Source organism: Delphinus delphis, chromosome 1 (genome assembly GCF_949987515.2).
Source record: "Delphinus delphis chromosome 1, mDelDel1.2, whole genome shotgun sequence".
NCBI lineage: Eukaryota > Metazoa > Chordata > Mammalia > Artiodactyla > Delphinidae > Delphinus > Delphinus delphis.
Genome location: NC_082683.1, coordinates 64,938,442 through 64,957,921, shown reverse-complemented (window position 1 = coordinate 64,957,921; position 19,480 = coordinate 64,938,442). Strand labels below are relative to the sequence as shown.

The 19,480-nt window shown below is 36.7% G+C and overlaps 1 protein-coding gene across 2 annotated transcripts in view; it reads left to right on the top strand.

Moving 5' to 3' along the window:
- SLC44A5 (solute carrier family 44 member 5) overlaps positions 1 to 19,210 on the top strand; it is a 379,083-nt gene extending 359,873 nt beyond the window's left edge. For both annotated transcript variants that reach the window (XM_060023840.1, XM_060023841.1), the window contains exons 17-22: positions 7,587 to 7,690; positions 8,759 to 8,832; positions 9,449 to 9,519; positions 9,652 to 9,740; positions 11,079 to 11,163; positions 17,588 to 19,210. In XM_060023840.1, the coding sequence (XP_059879823.1) occupies positions 7,587 to 7,690; positions 8,759 to 8,832; positions 9,449 to 9,519; positions 9,652 to 9,740; positions 11,079 to 11,163; positions 17,588 to 17,694 (530 nt within the window). In that variant the 3' untranslated portion in view covers positions 17,695 to 19,210. The remainder of the gene's footprint in view (positions 1 to 7,586; positions 7,691 to 8,758; positions 8,833 to 9,448; positions 9,520 to 9,651; positions 9,741 to 11,078; positions 11,164 to 17,587) is intronic.
- Positions 19,211 to 19,480: the final 270 nt, after the last annotated feature.

The window sequence follows — 19,480 nt, the reverse complement described above, 5'->3', positions numbered from 1 at the left end:
ATTTGTTTTTGTAGATTTTCAGATGATGCCCATTCTCACTGGTGTGAGGTGATACCCCACTGTAGTTTTGATTTGCATTTCTCTAATAATTAGTGATGTTGAGCAGCTTTTCATGTGCTTCCTGGCCAGCTGTATGTCTTCTTTGGAGAAATGTCTATTTAGGTCTTCTGCCCATTTTTGGATTGGGTTGTTTGTTTTTTTAATATTGAGATGCATGAGCTCTTTATATATTTTGGAGATTAATCCTTTGTCCATTGATTCGTTTGCAAATACTTTCTCCCATTCTGAGGATTGTCTTTCCACCTTGTTTGTAGTTTCCTTTGCTGTGCAAAAGCTTTTTAAGTTTCCTTAGGTCCTATTTGTTTTTTTTGTTTATATTTCCATTACTCTAGGAGGTGGATCAAAAAAGATCTTGCTGTGATTTATGTCAAAGAGTGTTCTTCCTATGTTTTCCTCTAAGAATTTTATAGTGTCTGGTTTTACATTTAGGTCCCTAATCCATTTTGAGTTTATTTTTGTGTATGGTGTTAGGGAGTGTTCTAATTTCATTCTTTTACATGCAGCTGTCCAGTTTTCCTAGCACCACTTATTGAAGAGACTGTCTTTTCTCCATTGTATATCCTTGCCTCCTTTGTCATAGATTAGTTGACCATAGGTGCGTGGGTTTATCTCTGGGTTTTCTATCCTGTTCCATTGATCTATATTTCTGTTTTTGTGCCAGTACCATATTGTCTTGATTACTGTAACTTTGTAGTACAGTCTGAAGTCAGGGAGTCTGATTGCTCCATCTCTGTTCTTTTCCCTCAAGACTGCTTTGGCTATTTGGGATCTTTTGTGTCTCCATAAAGATTTTAAGATTTTTTGTTCTAGTTCTGTAAAAAATGCCATTGGTAATTTGATAGGGATTGCATTGAATCTGTAGATTGCTTTGGGTAGTAGAGTCATTTTGACAATATTGATTCTTTCAATCCAAGAAAATGGTATATCTCTCCATCTGTTTGTATCATCTTTAATTTCTTTCATCATTGTTTTATAGTTTTCTGCATACAGGACTTTTGTCTCCCTAGGTAGGTTTATTCCTAGGTATTTTATTCTTTTTGTTGCAATGGTAAATGGGAGTGTTTCCTTAATTTCTCTTTCAGATTTTTTATCATTAGTTTATAGGAATGCAAGAGATTTCTGTGCATTAATTTTGTATCCTGCAACTTTACCAAATTCATTGATTAACTCTAGTAGTTTTCTGGTGGCATCTTTAGGATTCTCTATGTATAGTATCATGTCATCTGCAAACAGTGACAGTTTTACTTCTTCTTTTCCAATTTGTATTCCTTTTATTTCTTTTTCTTCTCTGATTGCCATGGCTAGGACTTCCAAAACTATGTTGGAATAATAGTGGTGAGAGTGGACATCCTTGTCGTGTTTCTGATCTTAGAGAAAATGCTTTCAGTTTTTCACTATTGAGAATGATGTTTGCTGTGGATTTGTCATATATGGCCTTTATTATGTTGAGGTAGGTTCCCTCTATGCCCACTTTCTGGAGCGTTTTTATCATAAATCGGTGTTGAATTTTGTCAAAAGCTTTTTCTGCATCTATTGAGATGATCATATGGTTTTTCTTCTTCAATTTGTTAATATGGTGTATCACATTGATTGGTTTGCATATACTGAAGAATCCTTGCCTCCCTGGGATAAATCCCACTTGATCATGGTGTATGATCCTTTTAATGTGTTGTTGGATTCTGTTTGCTAGTATTCTGTTGAGGATTTTTGCATCTATATTCATCAGTGATATTGGTCTGTAATTTTCTTTTTTTGTATTATCTTTTTGTGGTTTTGGTATCAGGGTGATGGTGGCGTCATAGAATGGGTTTGCGAGTATTCCTTTCTCTGCAGTTTTTTGGAAGAGTTTGAGAAAGATGGGTGTTAGCTCGTCTCTAAATGTTTGATAGAATTCACCTGTGAAGCCATCTGGTCCTAGACTTTTGTTTGTTGGAAGATCTTTAATCACAGTTTCAATTTCATTACTTGAGATTGGTCTGTTCATATTTTGTATTTCTTCCTGGTTTAGTCTTGGAAGGTTATACCTTTCTAAGGATTTGTCCATTTCTTCCAGGTTGTCCATTTTATTGGCATAGAGTTGCTTGTAGTAGTCTCTTAGGGTGCTTTGTATTACTGCAGTGTCTGTTGTAACTTCTCCTTTTTCATTTCTAATTTTATTGATTTGAGTCCTTTCCCTCCTTTCCTTGATGAGTCTGGCTAATGGTTTATCAGTTTTGTTTATCTTCTCAAAGAACCAGCTTTTAGTTTTATTGATCTTTGCTATTGTTTTCTTTGTTTCTATTTAATTTATTTCTGCTCTGATCTTGATGATTTCTTTCCTTCTTCTAACTTTGGGTGTTGTTTGTTCTTCTTTCTCTACTTCCTTTAGGTGTAAGGTTAGATTGTTTACTTGAGATGTTTGTTGTTTCTTGAAGTAGGATTGTATTGCTATAAACTTCCCTCTTACAACTGCTCTTGCTGCATCCCATAGGTTTTGGATCATCGTGTTTTCATCGTCATTTGTCTCTAGGTATTTTTTGATCTCCTCTTTGATTTCTTCAATGATCTCTTGGTTATTTAGTGATGTATTGTTTAGCCTCCATGTGTTTATGTTTTTTACGTTATGTTCCCTGTAATTGATTTCTTATCTCATAGCATTGTGGTCAGAAAAGATGCTTGATATGATTTCAATTTTCTTAAATTTACTGAGGCTTGATTTGTGACCCAAGATGTGATCTATCCTGGAGAATGTTCCATGCACACTTGAGAAGAAAGTGTAATCTGCTTTTTTGGATGGAATGTCCTATAGATATCATTTAAATCTATCTGGTCTATTGTGTCATTTAAAGCTTGTGTTTCCTTATTAATTTTCTGTTTGGATGATCTGTCCATTGGTGTAAGTGAAGTGTTAAAGTCCCCCACTATTATTGTGTTACTGTCGATTTCCTTTTTTAGAACTGTTAGCAGTTGCCTTATGTATGGAGGTGCTCCTATGTTGGGTGCATATATATTTATAATTGTTATTTCTTCTTCTTGGATTGATCCCTTGATCATTATGTTATGTCCTTCCTTGTCTCTTGTAACATTCTTTATTTTAAAGTCCATTTTATCTGATATGAGTATTGCTACTCCAGCTTTCTTTTGATTTCCATTTGCATGGAATATATTTTTCCATCCCCTCATTTTCAGTCTTTATGTGTCCCTAGGTCTGAATTGGGTCTCTTGTAGACAGCATATATATGGGTCTTGATTTGGATCCATTCAGCCAGCCTGTGTCTTTTGGTTGGAGCATTTAATCCATTCACCTTTAAGGTAGTTATTGATATGTATGTTCCTATTACCATTTTCTTAATTGTTTCGTGTTTGTTTTTGTAGGTCCTTTTCTTTTCTTGTGTTTCCCACTTTGAGAAGTTCCTTTAGCATTTGTTGTAGAGCTGGTTTGGTGGTGCTGAATTCTGTTAGCTTTTGCTTGTCTGTAAAGCTTTTGATTTCTCCATCGAATCTGAATGAGATCCTTGCTGGGTAGAGTAATCTTGGTTGTAGGTTCTTCCCTTTCATCACTTTAAATATGTCATGCCACTCCCTTCTGGCTTGTAGAGTTTCTGCTAGAAATAAGCTGTTAAACTTATGGGAGTTCCCTTGTATGTTATTTGTCATTTTTCCCTTGCTGCTTTCAATAATTTTTCTTTGTCTTTAATTTTTGCCAGTTGGATTACTATGTGTCTCGGCATGTTTCTCCTTGGGTTTATCTTGTATGGGTCTCTCTGCACTTCCTGGACTTGGGTGACTATTTCCTTTCCCATGTTAGGGAAGTTTTTGACTATCATCTCTTCAAATATTTTCTCGGGTCCTTTCTCTCTTCTCTTTCTGGGACCCCTATAATGCAAATGTTGTTGCGTTTAATGTTGTCCCAGAGGTCTCTTAGGCTGTCTTCATTTCTTTTCATTCTTTTTTCTTTATTGTGTTCTGCAGCAGTGAATTCCAGCATTCTGTCTTCCAGGTCACTTACCCATTCTTCTGCCTCAGTTATTCTGCTATTGATTCCTTCTAGTGTAGTTTTCATTTCAGTTATTGTATTGTTCATCTCTGTTTGTTTGTTCTTTAATTCTTCTAGGTCTTTGTTAAACATTTCTTGCATCTTCTCGATCTTTGCCTCCAGTCTTTTTCCAGTGTCCTGGATCATCTTCACTCTCATTATTCTGAATTCTTTTTCTGGAAGATTGCCTATCTCCACTTCATTTAGTTGTTTTTCTGGGGTTTTATCTTGTTCCTTCATCTGATACATAGTCCTCTGCCTTTTCATCTTATCTTTCTGTGGATGTGGTTTTTGTTCCACAGGCTGCAGGATTGTAGTTCTTCTTGCTTCTGCTCTCTGCCCTCTGGTGGATGAGACTATCTAATATGCTTGTGCAAGTTTCTTGATGGGAGGGACTGGTGGTGGGTAGAGCTGGCTGTTGCTCTGGTGGGCAGAGCTCAGTAAAACTTTAATCCACTTGTCTGCTGATGGGTGGGGCTGGGTTCCCCCCTGTTGGTTGTTTGGCCTGAGGTGACCCAACACTGGAGCCTACCCATGCTCTTTGGTGGGGCTAATGGCGGACTCTGCGAGGGCTCACACCAAGAGGTACTTCCCAGAACTTCTGCTGCCAGTGTCCTTGTCCCCACAGTGAGCCACAGTCACCTTCCACCTCTGCAGGAGACCCTCCAGCGCTAGCAGGTAGGTCTGGTTCAGTCTCCTATGGGGTCACTGCTCCTTCCCCTGGGTCCCGATGCACACACTACTTTGTGTGTGCCCTCCAAGAGTGGAGTCTCTGTTTCCCCCATCCTGTCAAAGTCCTGCAGTCAAATCCTGCTAGCCTTCAAAGTCTGATTCTCTAGGAATTCCTCCTCCCATTGCCAGACCCCAGGTTGGGAAGCCTGACGTGGGGCTCAGAACCTTCACTCCAGTGGGTGGACTTCTGTGGTATAAGTGTTCTCCAGTTTGTGAGTCACCCACCCATCAGTTATGGGATTTGATTTCATTGTGATTGTGCCCCTCCTACCGTCTCACTGTGGCTTCTCCTTTTTCTTTGGATGTGGGGTATCTTTTTTGGTGAGTTCCACCAGTGTCTTCCTGTCAATGCTTGTTCAGCAGTTAGTTGTGATTCTGGTGCTCTCGCAAGAGGGAGTCCATCAATCCTCTTTCACTAGATCTAATCTGCTATGAATCCCCTTATTGAATTTTTCAGTTCAATTGTATTCTTCAGCTCTATAAATTCTGTTTGATTTTTTTTTTTGGATATCTTCTATCTCTTAATTGAATTCTCATTTTGTTCATGCATTTCTCCTTGACCATGGTGAGCATCTTTATGACCATTATTTTGAATTCTTTACTAGTTAAATCACTTATCTCTGTTTCAGAAATATCAGTTTCTGGAAATATATTTTGTTTTTTTTATTTGGAAAGTATTCCCTTGTTTCTCCTTCTCTTTTTTTTTCTTGACTCTCTGTATTGCTTTCTGTGCATTAGATAAAACAGCCATCTTTCCCAACTTGACAGAATAGTCTCATGTAGGAGATGAGCTTCATTAATCAGCCCAGCCGAACCTTCTGGTTCTCTCAAATCTTTGTGATTGTCCTAGCCACCATAGTTAGTTTAGTGGCTCTTAGTAATTGAAGGTGTACCTAGACCTGTCAGGGTCCCAAAGTGGAGGATCACAGTCAGAACCTAGATGCTGGTTGATTAGATGCTAAACCCTTAGGCAGCAGCTGGGAAAGTATGTAGATTATCCTTTCAGGGAGAAACTAGGAGGTGGCTTTTGCCTGCACCCTCTGCACTGAGCTAGGATGTATAGCCATGGTCGTGGTGGTGGTGGTAGGGCATTCCTTTACCATTTAAAAATGGATTCTTTGTTTTCTACAGTCCTGTGAGACTCATTTGTGCAAGCCCTATTAGAGCCACACAAAGGGGAGACCATGACTCGGGCAGCAGCTGCAGAAACTGGGGCACCACACAGGTGTATAAGCTCCTTCCAAAGAGATGTTGGTGACCTGCTCCCCCTGGGTCCATGGAGGACCACAGCTAGCTCCAAGAGTGTGCAAACTAGAAGCTGGAATTTTAGGCACAAGGTTGTAAAGTGCACAGTCAATCCCCTCCCAGGAAGAGACTGGAAAATGGGTGTTTTTGCCTGCTCCCTCTTTGCTAAGCCTGGGGGTATAGTGATTGCTAGCATATGTGCCCGTTAAGAACTGCTTCTTTGTTTTTTATAGTCCTGTAGAACTTGTAGAAAAAAGCCCCTTTGGCTATCAGAGCTAAGTGTTTTGCGGGGTCTGTCTCTTGGGTGGGAGCCTTAAAAGTTGGAATCCTTGATGTGCTGCCCAAACCCTTCACTCCTCAGGGAGAAGCTGAGAGTTGGGGGTATTGTCCTGATTGCATGGTGTTGTACCAGGGGTAGAGTTTATGGCGAGTGTGTTTCAGCCTTTCCTACCATTTCAACGTGGGATTTTCATAGTTGCCTGATGTGTAGGAGTCACTCAGCTTGTTTCCGGATTTCTCTCAGAGGAAATTGCTCCATGTGTAGCTGTACATTCAGTGCATCTGGGGGAGGAGGGAAGTTCAAGAGCCTCCTATGACACCATCTTTGTCCCTCCTGCAAAGGATTTCATATACATTGCTCTGAAGAACATATATAAATGGTAAATGAACACATGAAGAGATCTTCAATATTAGTCAATAGGGAAATGCAAATCAAAACCATAGTGAGGTACCAATTCATACCCATTAGAATGTCTAGTTTCAAAAAATGAAAAATAACAAATTTTTGTAGGGTGAGGATAAATTGGAACACCTGTGCATTGCTGGTGGGAATGCAAAATCACCACTGATTTGCCACTGTGGAAAACAGTATGGTGATTCCTTTAAAAGTCAAAAATTTGATTGCCATATGAGCCAGCAATTCCACTTCTACATATAATACTCAAAATAATTGAAAGCAGGGACTCAAACAAATACTCGCACACCAGTGTTCACAGGAGCATTATTTGCAATAGCCAGAAGGTAGAAACAACCCAAATTTCCATTAACAGATAAAAGAATAAGCAAAATGTGACATATACATACAATGAAATGTTATTCAGCTCTAAAAATAAATGTAATAATGAATCTTGACAATTGAATGCTAAGTGAAATAAGCAAGACACAAAAGGACAAATATTGTATGATTCTACTTATATGAGGTATCTAGAAGAGGCAAATTCATACAGACAGAAGTATGACAGAGGTTACCAGGGACTGGGAGAAAGGGAGAATGAGGAGTTATTGTTTAATGGGTACAGAGTTTCTATATGAGATGATGAAAAGTTCTGGAAATTGATAGTGATGGTAATTTCACAAAATCGTGAATGTACTAAATGCTACTGAATTGTACACTTAAAAATGGTTAAAATGGTAAATCTTATGTATATTTCACTGCAATTAAAAAAGTTTTAAAGCACACTTAAAATTTTACTATATTTTTTTGATTCCTAGAGTTTGCAAATCATTAATAGGTTTAAATATCTCCTTCTCATAGAGGCCCAGAACAACATTTCTAAATTCCTAAAATGCTGCCTGAGATGCTGTTTCTGGTGTTTAGAAAAAGCAGTAAAGTTTTTGAACAGAAATGCCTATGTTATGGTAAGTAGCTTATTTTTATTTACTAAACTGCTTCTTTGCAAACCCAAACCCCATGTCTACATTTCCATCTCTAAAGCACTTGTGCATCAAGCAGTTGAATTTATCACCATGTTGTTATAAGAATTTGTGAATCCAATGCATCATTCAGGGCTATGTTTTCCTAGTTGAGACAGTAACTTAACTGTAGTTCATTATTACCTTCAATACCTTTTCGGAGAGGGAAAATACTATTTACCTTAGAAGTATAAAAATGTGCTAGATTGAAAATGATTTTGTTTGTATTTGACATAGTTTAGTGGGAGGAAAGCTTACCTAGTCTATGTTTCACTGTGAAAAGAAAATATTCTTCTAATTCTGGGATTTACATATTTTTAAGGAAGGGTCTATTTCTTTTTATGATTCTTATTTTGAAATGTGTGGGAACTGATAATGCATAGCTGAATTTGTTACTTATTTCCTATGGGAATATGGAGGCTTCTAAAGAGATTTCTTTTTAAATAGGGGATCCAAAAATATTATTCTAAAATTTAGCAGCTACAACCTTATAACACTTGCATATTATCACAGTGATATAGGGTCTGCATGGGTGATTCAAATAGTTATGGACATTCAAAGAGTCATTAATATACCTCCAGTGAGAATATTGTATTGAGCCTTTTAATCAATAAAGCAAGTGTATTAGAAGGCACTGGGTTTCCTGAGAGTAGTTTTTAATGTGAACGCTACAACATTTAACCCATTCAGCAACAAACCATAGCCAAAACACTTCAAAGACAGAAGCTGTGTCCTGGGATTTGAGACGAAGACCTACCTGTTTGAAGCTGTCTAATCCCCATGGAGTTAAGGGCAACTAGCAACCAAAACATACCTTATTGTCAATGACTCTGAGAGTTGTGCAGAGTTGAGGACACACACTGCCCAAGCCTCCCATGAACCCAACTGTTGGAAAAAGGAATGAGAATAACTGTGTGGGTGACAGAATTAATTCATGTTCCTGTCACTGGATTGTCTGTTGGTCTTGTTAAATTACGTTACTGACTCCAGAATAATATCAACTGTCTTCCTCAGATTGCAATATATGGCAAAAACTTCTGCAGGTCAGCGAGAGATGCTTTCAATCTGCTGATGAGAAATATTTTAAAGTAAGTAATCAGGTTGAGCATGGCAGTAGATGATTTGGTGAAGCTTTAGCATCCATACTTCACATGTTGGTGGTCTTATTAGACATGAATCTTATCTTTTATTTTAATAGATTTAAATCTTCACCTTCACACCATTAATTTCTTCATATGTTTTAGAATTATTGCTCCCATCATCCACCTATGCCTTTCTACCCACTGGCACTTATTCATTTTTAGTATCCCCTATGCTCAAGAAATTCCCCACATGAACATTATCATCATGTTTCTGACTATTCCCCCCTCCCAAAATTGACAGAGTCTGAGTGAACAAAATCAGAGAACCAGTGCAGCCATCCTCAGGATTCAGGGTATCCATAGTCCTCGAATTAGAGAGAGAAATGCTGACACCACCAATAGCACCTGACAGCCTTACAATGCCATCTTCTGTTTACTCCATTATAAATAAGTCAGAAAATCATGCCTGGGTTCTAACTTCATTTCTTGCATTTAACAAAGGCCAAATAAAATTTCAGCAAAGACACATCAAAATGAACTCATGAATTATTTACTCTCATAAATTTCTGATAACAAATATAATTTAAACACAAAATTATACTTTCTTTTTTCTGATTCTCAGAGTTGCAGTTATGGATAGAGTGACAGACTTTGTACTAATCCTGGGGAAGATTCTAGTTGCTGGGTGTATAGGTAAGTAGTAGTATTAGTAATAGTAGTAGTAGTAGTAATAAGTTTAACATGTGCTTAGAAAAACTTCTTTACTACAAAAAGCTATGTTCCTTTGCAAATGCACAATATACATGTTCTGCCTTTTCACTCTAGGTGTCCTGGCCTTTCTACTCTTCACAGAAAGACTCCCAATGATTATCGTAGGACCAACATCTTTAAATTACTACTGGGTACCTTTGCTGGTAAGAGCTGATGTCTTAGTAAGTTTGGGCTGCTACAACAAAAATACCACAGACTGGGTGGCTTAAACAACAGGGATTTATTCCGCACAGTTCTGAAGACTGAGAAGTCCGAGATCAAGGTGCCCACAGATTCAGTTCCTGGTGAGAGCTTTCTTCCTAATTTGCAAAGGGACACTTTCTTGCAGTATCCTAACATGGTCGAGAGAGATTTCATCTCTCCTGTCTTCTCTTATAAGCGCACTAATCACATTCACAAGGGCTCCTTCATTGTGACTTCATTACTTCCTGAAGGCCCCACCTCCAGATGCCATCACTTTGGGGATTAGGTTTCAACATATGAATTTTGAGGGGACACAATTCATTCTATAGCGTCTGGGTAACATTGACTCTGATTTATGAGAAATGGCAAAATAAAAAACCAAAAAGGAATAGGAGAAATAATGATAGCTAACATGATTGGTCTTACTTTGAGGCCAAGCCTCATTCTGCTTTAGAGCTGGGGTCCCTTGGAAGCAACCCCTGAGACAGAGGATTGCATGCAGAAGGCTTATTATGAAGTGCTCTCCTGAGATACACTTGAAAGGAAGTGAGGAGGACAGGCCCAGGCAAAAGAAGAAGCTGACCCATGCGGCAATTATAGCTGAAGCCTCAGACATAATTACAGGAAATTCTGACAAAGGGACTAGGCCTCTGTATGCTGCATCAGGCAACCGTTGGCCAGGGGTTGCCCTCTGAATGATGGTGTAACCTTGGGTGAGGCAGTTCCCTGCAAGAGCAATTCCTAGTGAGCAAAACAGCTGAGTCATCAGCAGCCTACATACATTCCCAACAACTAGGGGATAGATGTGGCATCTGGAGAGGACCTGGGGGGAGCCCTGCGAGATCTATTACAGTATATTAACTCACTCAATCCATGTGTCATAAATACCATTATTACTCACATTCTCCCTTTCCCCACCAACAATCTTATGTAGGAAGCCCAGAGATGTTAGGTGACTTGTCGAGTGAGTGCCTGAGCTGTGATTAAACCTAGGCAGTGTATGCTCTTAACTCCTATGCTTTACTGCCTCAGTGTGCAGGATCCTAAATCTGGGATGTTTTTGGTAGGCACTGGGGATAGTGATAAGAAAATTGGCAGGTAAACTAGTACATTTTGTTTAAATCCCAGTACAAAGGCACTCAAAAACTTTATCATTGAATTTTGTACATTCCTATATTGAAATCTTTTCCAACACAGAGTATCTCAAAGCGTCCTCATCATGATTTTATTTAAAACTGCATTATTGTTCTTTTGGACAAGTTAATGGCATCTTCATTCTCTTCTCTGCTCATTTACAGACAGTCATGATTGGATCTTACCTAATTGCACATGGATTCTTCAGCGTCTATGCAATGTGTATTGAAACAATTTTCATCTGCTTCTGTAAGTTTTCAGTATATGTGTTTTCCCCCTCTGGTGGATAACCAAAAGATGAAAAGGTTAAGACCCAGTCTTCTAGCTGGCTTGTGGATTTGCTATGACCTGGCTGAAACTGCAAAACAGTTTATTTGGAAAGAGACATTGTCTAGTAGATGCTTTGTAAACGTTAAAGCCTCAGAGATGGAGTTTGCAAAGCACTGGAGGGTCAGGCATCATGGCATGGTGTTAGCATGAAATTATTTTAATTTCTTAATGTTTTCAAATTTATAATAATGATTGGCTTCTGTTGTGCTTTATTAACAACCGAAGACATAACTGGGCTTTGAGGCTGGGCTTTGGGGACTCTGAGGACAGCCTTTATACCTTCTGATAAAGCCAAGCTGGCAATGGTTTCAAAGACACATAGGGCCAATTCACACTGGGTAACACGATGACAAATAGATAGGATTCATAGAGAGGCATGTTTAGGAAATGGCTAGATCAACTCTGATGCATAGTGTTAAAATACTTCAATAGAGCTTTCATCACTGACTTCTTCACTGTGCTTCTATGTGGCATGTGCACCTCACGTATGCAGAATGAATATGTTTTCTATTAATACCTCATCTTTTTTTTTTTGCGGTACACGGGCCTCTCACTGTTGTAGCCTCTGCCGTTGTGGAGCACAGGCTCCAGACACGCAGGCTCAGCAGCCATGGCTCACGGGTCTAGCCGCTCCGCGGCATGTGGGATCTTCCCGGGCTGGGGCACGAACCCGTGTCCCCTGCATCAGCAGGCAGACTCTCAACCACTGCGCCACCAGGGAAGCCCCAACACCTCATCTTAAAAGCCCTGGAGAACCTAGTGCCCATCAGGAGCTTGATCTGTCCTTACCTTCAACCTAGATAACGTAGGGTCACAGGTGAAAGAACAGAACTTGTTAGCCCTACAACTAATACCCCCTGAGAGATTATTTCTCTGGCACATTGCTCTTAAGAGAAGCAGAGAAAACATTCTATGACAGGGCATTACTGAGTGATCTACTTGTATAAAATGAACAGTTTATTTTTTAGTGTAACTCACAGCACCAACTGCATGCTGGGGTCAGGAGAGGATATATATATATATCTCCCTAAAGCTACTAACTTTAGGGAGATATATTGAAGGAAAAAACCTTCTAGAAAATGGTTTGATTTTTTTTCTGAACATTTAACAAATCAATTTTCAATAACTGGACAAATTAATCAGGAGAACTTTGTGTACAAGTTAGCTCTTCCTCTGGCTATAAATGGAACTGGAATGTTTAATCTTTTCCTAGTGCTTCAGTGGTTTGTCAGGAAAAGCCATCTACAAAATACCACATGAACAAACTTCAGCTCAGGTATGAGGTGGAAGAAGGAGCATGGGAATAAGGTAGCTTAAGACACAGAAGAGACAGATCTTGAATGTTCAGAGGTCTCTCCTTTCATCTCAAATGCTAATCATGGGAATGAAACTGGGAGAGCCCACTGGGATCTTCCTGATTCTTGTAACTGAAAAGTTTTCTCAAAATGCATCCTGGGAAATGTTTAGAACCTATCAGTTTCCAATCTTTGGAAGCTTTGGCAAATCTTGTAGATTTTAATTTTGACAGTAGATTTTAAATTTGAGCACTAAGAAATGTTTTCCACTCATCTATATTACTAATTGCCAACTTCTTGAAAAGCAGGTATAATTTCAGCCTTATTTAACACATTGTGTGTTGAATGTGAATAGTTTCTTTTTGGATGTTCTTGTCTTTGATAATAAAGAACAAGAGAAGCCAAATTGTATTTTTCTTCCCTCTGCAGCTGTTACTATGGGCAACATCTAACTTTGGAAAATTTTCTTCTTAAATGATACTCTAAGGCAAATTATGATTGTGTGGAACTGTACCTTTTTAAAAAATATATACCTCTTTATACCTATTTTCTTGACTGCCAGAAAACTGGTGATTTTAAAAATGCAAACCATTTGCAAACAAACACTTCATTTATAGAGACATAGCATCCTTTCAACATTACAAGGCGATGAGAATTCTGGTCCCAGGATGGGAAAAAAACAATAGTTGTAGATGATTATTTTCATTATTATGTGATTGATACCACAGTTCCTACCAATCCCTCAAAAGTAATAATGATATAAATATACAACATATGATATGTGATATAAGATATAGAAATATGATTAAGGAAAAAAGAACAAAAATGTTCAGCATCTATCATGTTCCCTTCTTAGCTTTTCATTTTGTATGTGGGGAAAGTCACTGTGAAATCTAATGTAAAAATCTAATAAACCAATAATCCAACCATTCCTAAGAGAGTATGATGAAAAATAACTTAGATTTATTCCATAAATCTGTGATTATGCTATATGGTTTTATATGATACTTCTTATCCTGTATTTCATAATAAATAAAGGCTAAAATAGCATAATATTTTTAATATACTAGTCAAAACAGTTTCAAGTTGCATTTATATATTTATTGAGATAGATATTATCAGCTGTGAATTATATGTATCTGCAGGAAATTTAATTCCATGCAAACTTCTCCTTGCTTCTCAGCATCATTCTCATGTTTGTCCCCAATCACCCAACAGATGTGTGCTCAGTGAATATCCATCATTTTATTATTAGCCTAAGCAAAGCAGGAATATAAACTCATGTATTACAGAAGTCAGCAAACACTGTATTAGCTTTTGAATATAATCTGAGGTAAACTACAAGGATTTAGGACAGGACACCATTTAGTTAAGTAGGATGAGAACTGAAGTAGGTGTCAAGAGACTGGGTCCTCACCTCATCCTGTTGCCCCAGAGCTTTCAATTTCAGGAGAATCATTTTACATCCCTGGGTCTCAGTTTCTTCATCTGTAACATGAGGGTGTGAATTACCATTAAAACAGACTTTGAACTCTGAAATTCAATTATTCTCTACATTTATCACACCATACTTTTTATTCAGCTTCATCTCAGAGGATGTGGCAATTTACCTCTCTGAAATGAACAGTCGTTAGAATTTAAAGATAACACATTTGAAAGGACATAAAAGATCTTATTAACCTTTAAACTATCAAAATAAACCTCTTTGGAGTGGGTGGGATTTAGGAAGTTTCAGTGCTTCCTGGCAGAGGTTGAAGCTTCTTACTTTGACCAGCATCAGCTACTTAACTGCACTAATTTGTCTTATATTTGACTTTCTAACACTGCTTTCTCTGATTTTTCCCTGTTCGACTCTCCAATTTATAAAAATGCATATAATTGTTCTGCTGCTGTTGCTGCTTTTGCCTGCTTTGGCTGCTGCATATACAGGTGAAGATCTGGAAAGAAATGATGGATCTACAGAAAAACCCTACTTCATAACCCCTACCCTGCACGGAATTCTGAACAAGAAGCAACTAGTTCCCCAGAAGCAGAAAGAGTAGAAAAGCTCCAAACAGTGCCATTCATTTTTAAGTAGAAGTTTTGTAAATTAGGTCATTTGTATTTGAAAATGATGCTTTTAAGTAATGTGAAATTTCAGTGCTTATTCCTAAAAAGCGAGAACTTGGTACCATCTGAGGTATCAGGCAATTGATGACAGTAGCCTCTGTGAACTAGGATACTTTATAGTGGTCCCAGCTGAAGAGCGAGGTGTAAATGTCACACATTTTTTTAAAGTCTATAGCTGAAAGTGTTTCCAAAACTTTTATAACTTGGCATGCTGTTTCCCATTGCAGCATTTTGATAGCCTTTCTTTTTATAAATGTATATTTGTAAAGGGTATTCAGGAAATTTTTGAAAGCACTATAAATGTGTAATCAATTAGCCATAAAAAGATTGATTTATAGTTAACCAGCATATGGTACTAAATTTGTAAATATGGTGCTATGGTTATATTTATACTGTTCAAGCTAGTGGACAACATTCTAAACTGTGATTAAACTTGTATTAATGGTTCCCTAGGAAGTATATTTCAGTAAGTGATTCGAGACCATAACAAACATATAGACGTTAATGTTATACAGGTTCCATAGGCTGCATTACTAGGTAAAACTTACTGTGGAACCTTCATAGGCCATTTTGTTTTAGTGAAATTATATCTATAGTGAAGTTGAATCTGAGTTCTGGAATGTCATTTCCAATAATATGAACCTCTGGCCACCATGAAAATATTCTGAGCAGAACTGAGATGGCCACATAACTCATGCCATTTGTCTGTAACCCAAATAGAGATAAATCCCTATTTTCCTATGCCCATCATATAGAAAATCGGTATGGATCTGTTTCAGAAGAGTGATTACATCTGTTATGAGTTTCTAGATTAAAGAGATGATGTGGCTTTTTTCTATAAAAAGTTTAATTTTAGCTTAACTTTCGGTGAAGAAAGAGAAAAGATAAGAAAGACACTTCAGATTTTACCCTAAGGAAATATTAGCCCTTCATAGGTACCTCATCTTGTACCTTTACAAGAGGCATACTGTAGGTTAGGAAATCTCTTCCTGAAGGGTTTAGGAGGAGAGTTACTTTCATACTCCACCCTTGCTGGCCAGAGCAACAAACCAGGCTCTGGCGTAGCAAAGCATGAATCAGACACTCACGTACTTTGCCTATCCATCTCCTATGTGCAAGTGCATATGACATGGCAAACAGTGTAACAATGTACCCCAAAAGGAGCATTGAATCAATAGTATCCTTTTGGCTTTTACACTAAGTTTGTATATAAGGATTATTTATGTCTTGACAGAAAGGAACATGTTGATCTAACATTTTGATCTGATATATGATCCATGTATCCAAGAAGAGAGTCAGAAATGTATTATTGTTATAAATATAAATAGTAATTTATTTAATGACCCTGAAGTGTGGGAACCTAGATTTAGACTGACTTCATAGCAGCTTAATAGCAAGAAGCTAATGAATAGGGGAGATTTTCAAAATATTGGTCCTTCTATGGCCACCGTCTTGCTCTTGGCTTGCTTTCTTGAGATTACTGTAATCAAAAGTGTCATTTGGCTTCATACCTTGGCTAATACCTTCTTCACTCTCATGCTCCTTGAAGTATAATTCAGAGAACAGTGATAACCTATCTTTCTAGATAGTTATTATTTTATTATTCAGTAATACAGGGTTCACAACAAAAATCTAGTAAAATGGTTACCTCTAACTTAAATATTGGAAAATTATAAGGAATAAGTCCCCTTTTAGGAGTAGTTGAAAAATTCATAATGATGAAACAATTTTAAATTTTTTGTGTACGTATCAGAATCACTCTGAGAAATTGTTATAAATATTGATACATGTGCCCCCCCCACCCCAAGAGATTCTAAGTATTTGGGTGTGGGGCAGCTTGTGAATTATTATAAAGTTCTCTAGTGATTCTGATACACATAAAAGTTGGAAAATCACTTGCATAAAATATAAATCAAAATGTGTGAAATCATTTGGCCTATTTTTTCCTTATAAGCCTGGCTGTTCCAGGAGTTAGAAAATTGAGAAAGACAAAGGAGATTAATTTGGAGAATTCTAACAATCATAACTTCTGTATTTTAGATCCTTGGTACTAGATGGGGGCCCATGTTTTAAATGCTTAACATTTAAATCTGCTGATTAGACCAGAAAATTCTCCACAGTAAAAGTATTCACTGAACTATATGGAGATAGATACATTCTAAACTTGGCTATATTTTAATAATATAACCCTTGGTTGCAAAATCATAGGAAAAGCAATGTCGTTTGGTTCAATATTCTTAATAAATATTCTTTAAAAATCTCTAAGTATAGAAGTTTTAACTATATTATGTGCTTAATTCTAGTTAGAAAAAATATTTTTCATTAATTACTTCTTTGTATAATTGAAATATAGAGAAAAATGAGTTGAGAAAAATTTAAAAGCCACTTTCTTATAAAGAAATTAAGATAATAACTGAAAAAACAGAGCCATACTTCTAAAAATTTTGGGTTCAAAGATTTGAAATATATTGAAAATTTACAAATCTTTAAAAAAAAAAAAAAACTGTACCACCTAAATTGTTGCTCGAAAAACAAAAGCAATCTTGAACTAATATGGTAACTTAGAAGGCAAGTTGAATACATCATACTTTTTAGGAATTTGAAGGTGAATTTAGAAATTCCTCATACATCTTGTTTTTTGTGTAGTTACATTTGCTCTCTAAAAGAAGATAAAACTTATTTCCTTAATCATGCAGCTGAGAGGCACGTGCTATTGGCAGAATCAGACCTGGTACACAGAATGAGATAATATCTTATTGATATAATAACAAGGGCTGATTGTTTTCTCATAGTTATGTTTACAATAATGTTGATGCCAAACTATGCTGTTTTTTAGAATAACATTTTGAACTGCTGTAAAGCAAGTATGCAGCAGATGGCGATGTTACTTCTCTTACAGTTTTGCTTTGATATTTACCCTGTGCCATTCTTCCTCCTAGTGGAAGATTTAGAAAGAAACGATGGTTCTGCTGAAAGACCCTATTACATGAGTCAATCTCTGCTGAAGATTTTGAACGAGCAAAATGCACAAACTAAGAAGCAGTAGAAGTGCAAACTCTGGTCATCCTGCAGCGGTGTTACCTTTCCCTCATCTGCTGTGTATGTGCTACACTTGTTTCATAAGTGCTTTGTGTATGGAACACTGTATTCACGACCTTGTTGGCTTTTATTTGCATGTTTTATACCAAAGCTTATACTGTAATACGTGAAGCCATCAGAAGTTGCAAGGGAATTGTTAATAACACGGAACATTTTTTATACTAAGATCTTTTGTTTTGTAATTCATTTTTAAATAGAATGGCTAGGATGTTTTGAAAATGCTAGTGAATATGTTAATATTGTTTTAAATATTAGATTGAAAAATGATACATTATTTAAATTGGTAGCTCCTAATATATTTTTAAAATTACAACTAAAAGACTTCTGCAGGGAAAATTGGTAAACAAAGTAAAACAGAAGATTTTAAAGTTTTCCCCACTCCTGTTTGACAATAAATCGGTAAAAGGAGCGCCACATTCCAGATTTTGCTCTAAGTATAGACTGTTTCCTATTAAACAAATTGTCAATCATCCAGCCTTTACGACTTAGTCCTCTCTGACAAAGTGCCTTACTGGCTGTTTAATATTACCCAGCTTTTGTGGGCAAGTTTACACACATTGTTAAAAAAAAAAAGAATCCTGCAATGTTTAGTGATTAAAACAAGTCTTCTTGCATTTGTTTTTTTCTTAGCTCACTGGTTGAAAACCATTTGTCATTTCAGTATGTTTGATATCCTCACTATATAGACTACATTTTGCAGCATAAACAATTTCCCTTGCGCCTAGTGGACATTCATGAATGTGTACTACACGCAAGAAAAAAACCTGAAAGGACACTTGTTAGGTTTGTTTTTTTACTAAAAGTGAGTTTAAAATGTAATCTTTTCTATGATAGATATTTGAAAATACAATAGGTATAAGACTACATTTCTCAGTGTTTTACACAGATTGGAAAGGGAAACTTGAAGAAATTACAAAGGGAAACTTTACCCCTAGAAAGGGTGCTCACAGATGTCATGTACTGAATAGCTCCATTTAAAATGATTGTTTATTATCATCAATGAGCGTTCTATGTATGTTATTTCCATTTTCTAACTTTTGATATGAAATAATCAGTTTATTCATGTTACTTTTTATTGTGCTAATATGAACAAGAACATAATTTCTAATTCAATTTTAAATAATTTTATTAGTACTAACTTTAAAGAAAATGATTTCAGTTTGTTACTCAGTGTTACAGAAAGAGTCCATAAAACATTCACCCTAAGGGAATGTCAATCACACAATGATAATTTGTGAAAGCTTTGAGACTCTATAGTAAGTTCCTAGCAGTTTATCTATTATATTTAAATGTGACTTTGGATATTCTTTTATGCCAAAAACGAACTCATATGAGCACAAGACAGTCTGAGCTCTATAGTCAGTATGCTTCTGCTGTGCAGAAATATTAGGAACATATTGTCTAAATATCTTTGATAACTAAACTGTTTAATATTTAATGAAATTTGTTGTTACTCATTGTTTTAAATCTATTTGTTTTTTCTTCTAATAAAGATTTAGATAAGAAAAAGCTCTTTGCTTTTTTATTTCTTTAAGCTAGAAAAACCTATCTATCATCATGACAAAATCTCCTCTGTATCAAATATCTAGGTTTTTTTTTTAAATCTAGATTTATCTTTAAACTTGTTTTCCACTTTTTCTCTAGCTGTGCACTGATTGCCAAACCAAATAACTGAAGCTGATAATTTATACAAAGTAAATAAGTCAAAGCTAAATGGATAAGAAATGGAGTTT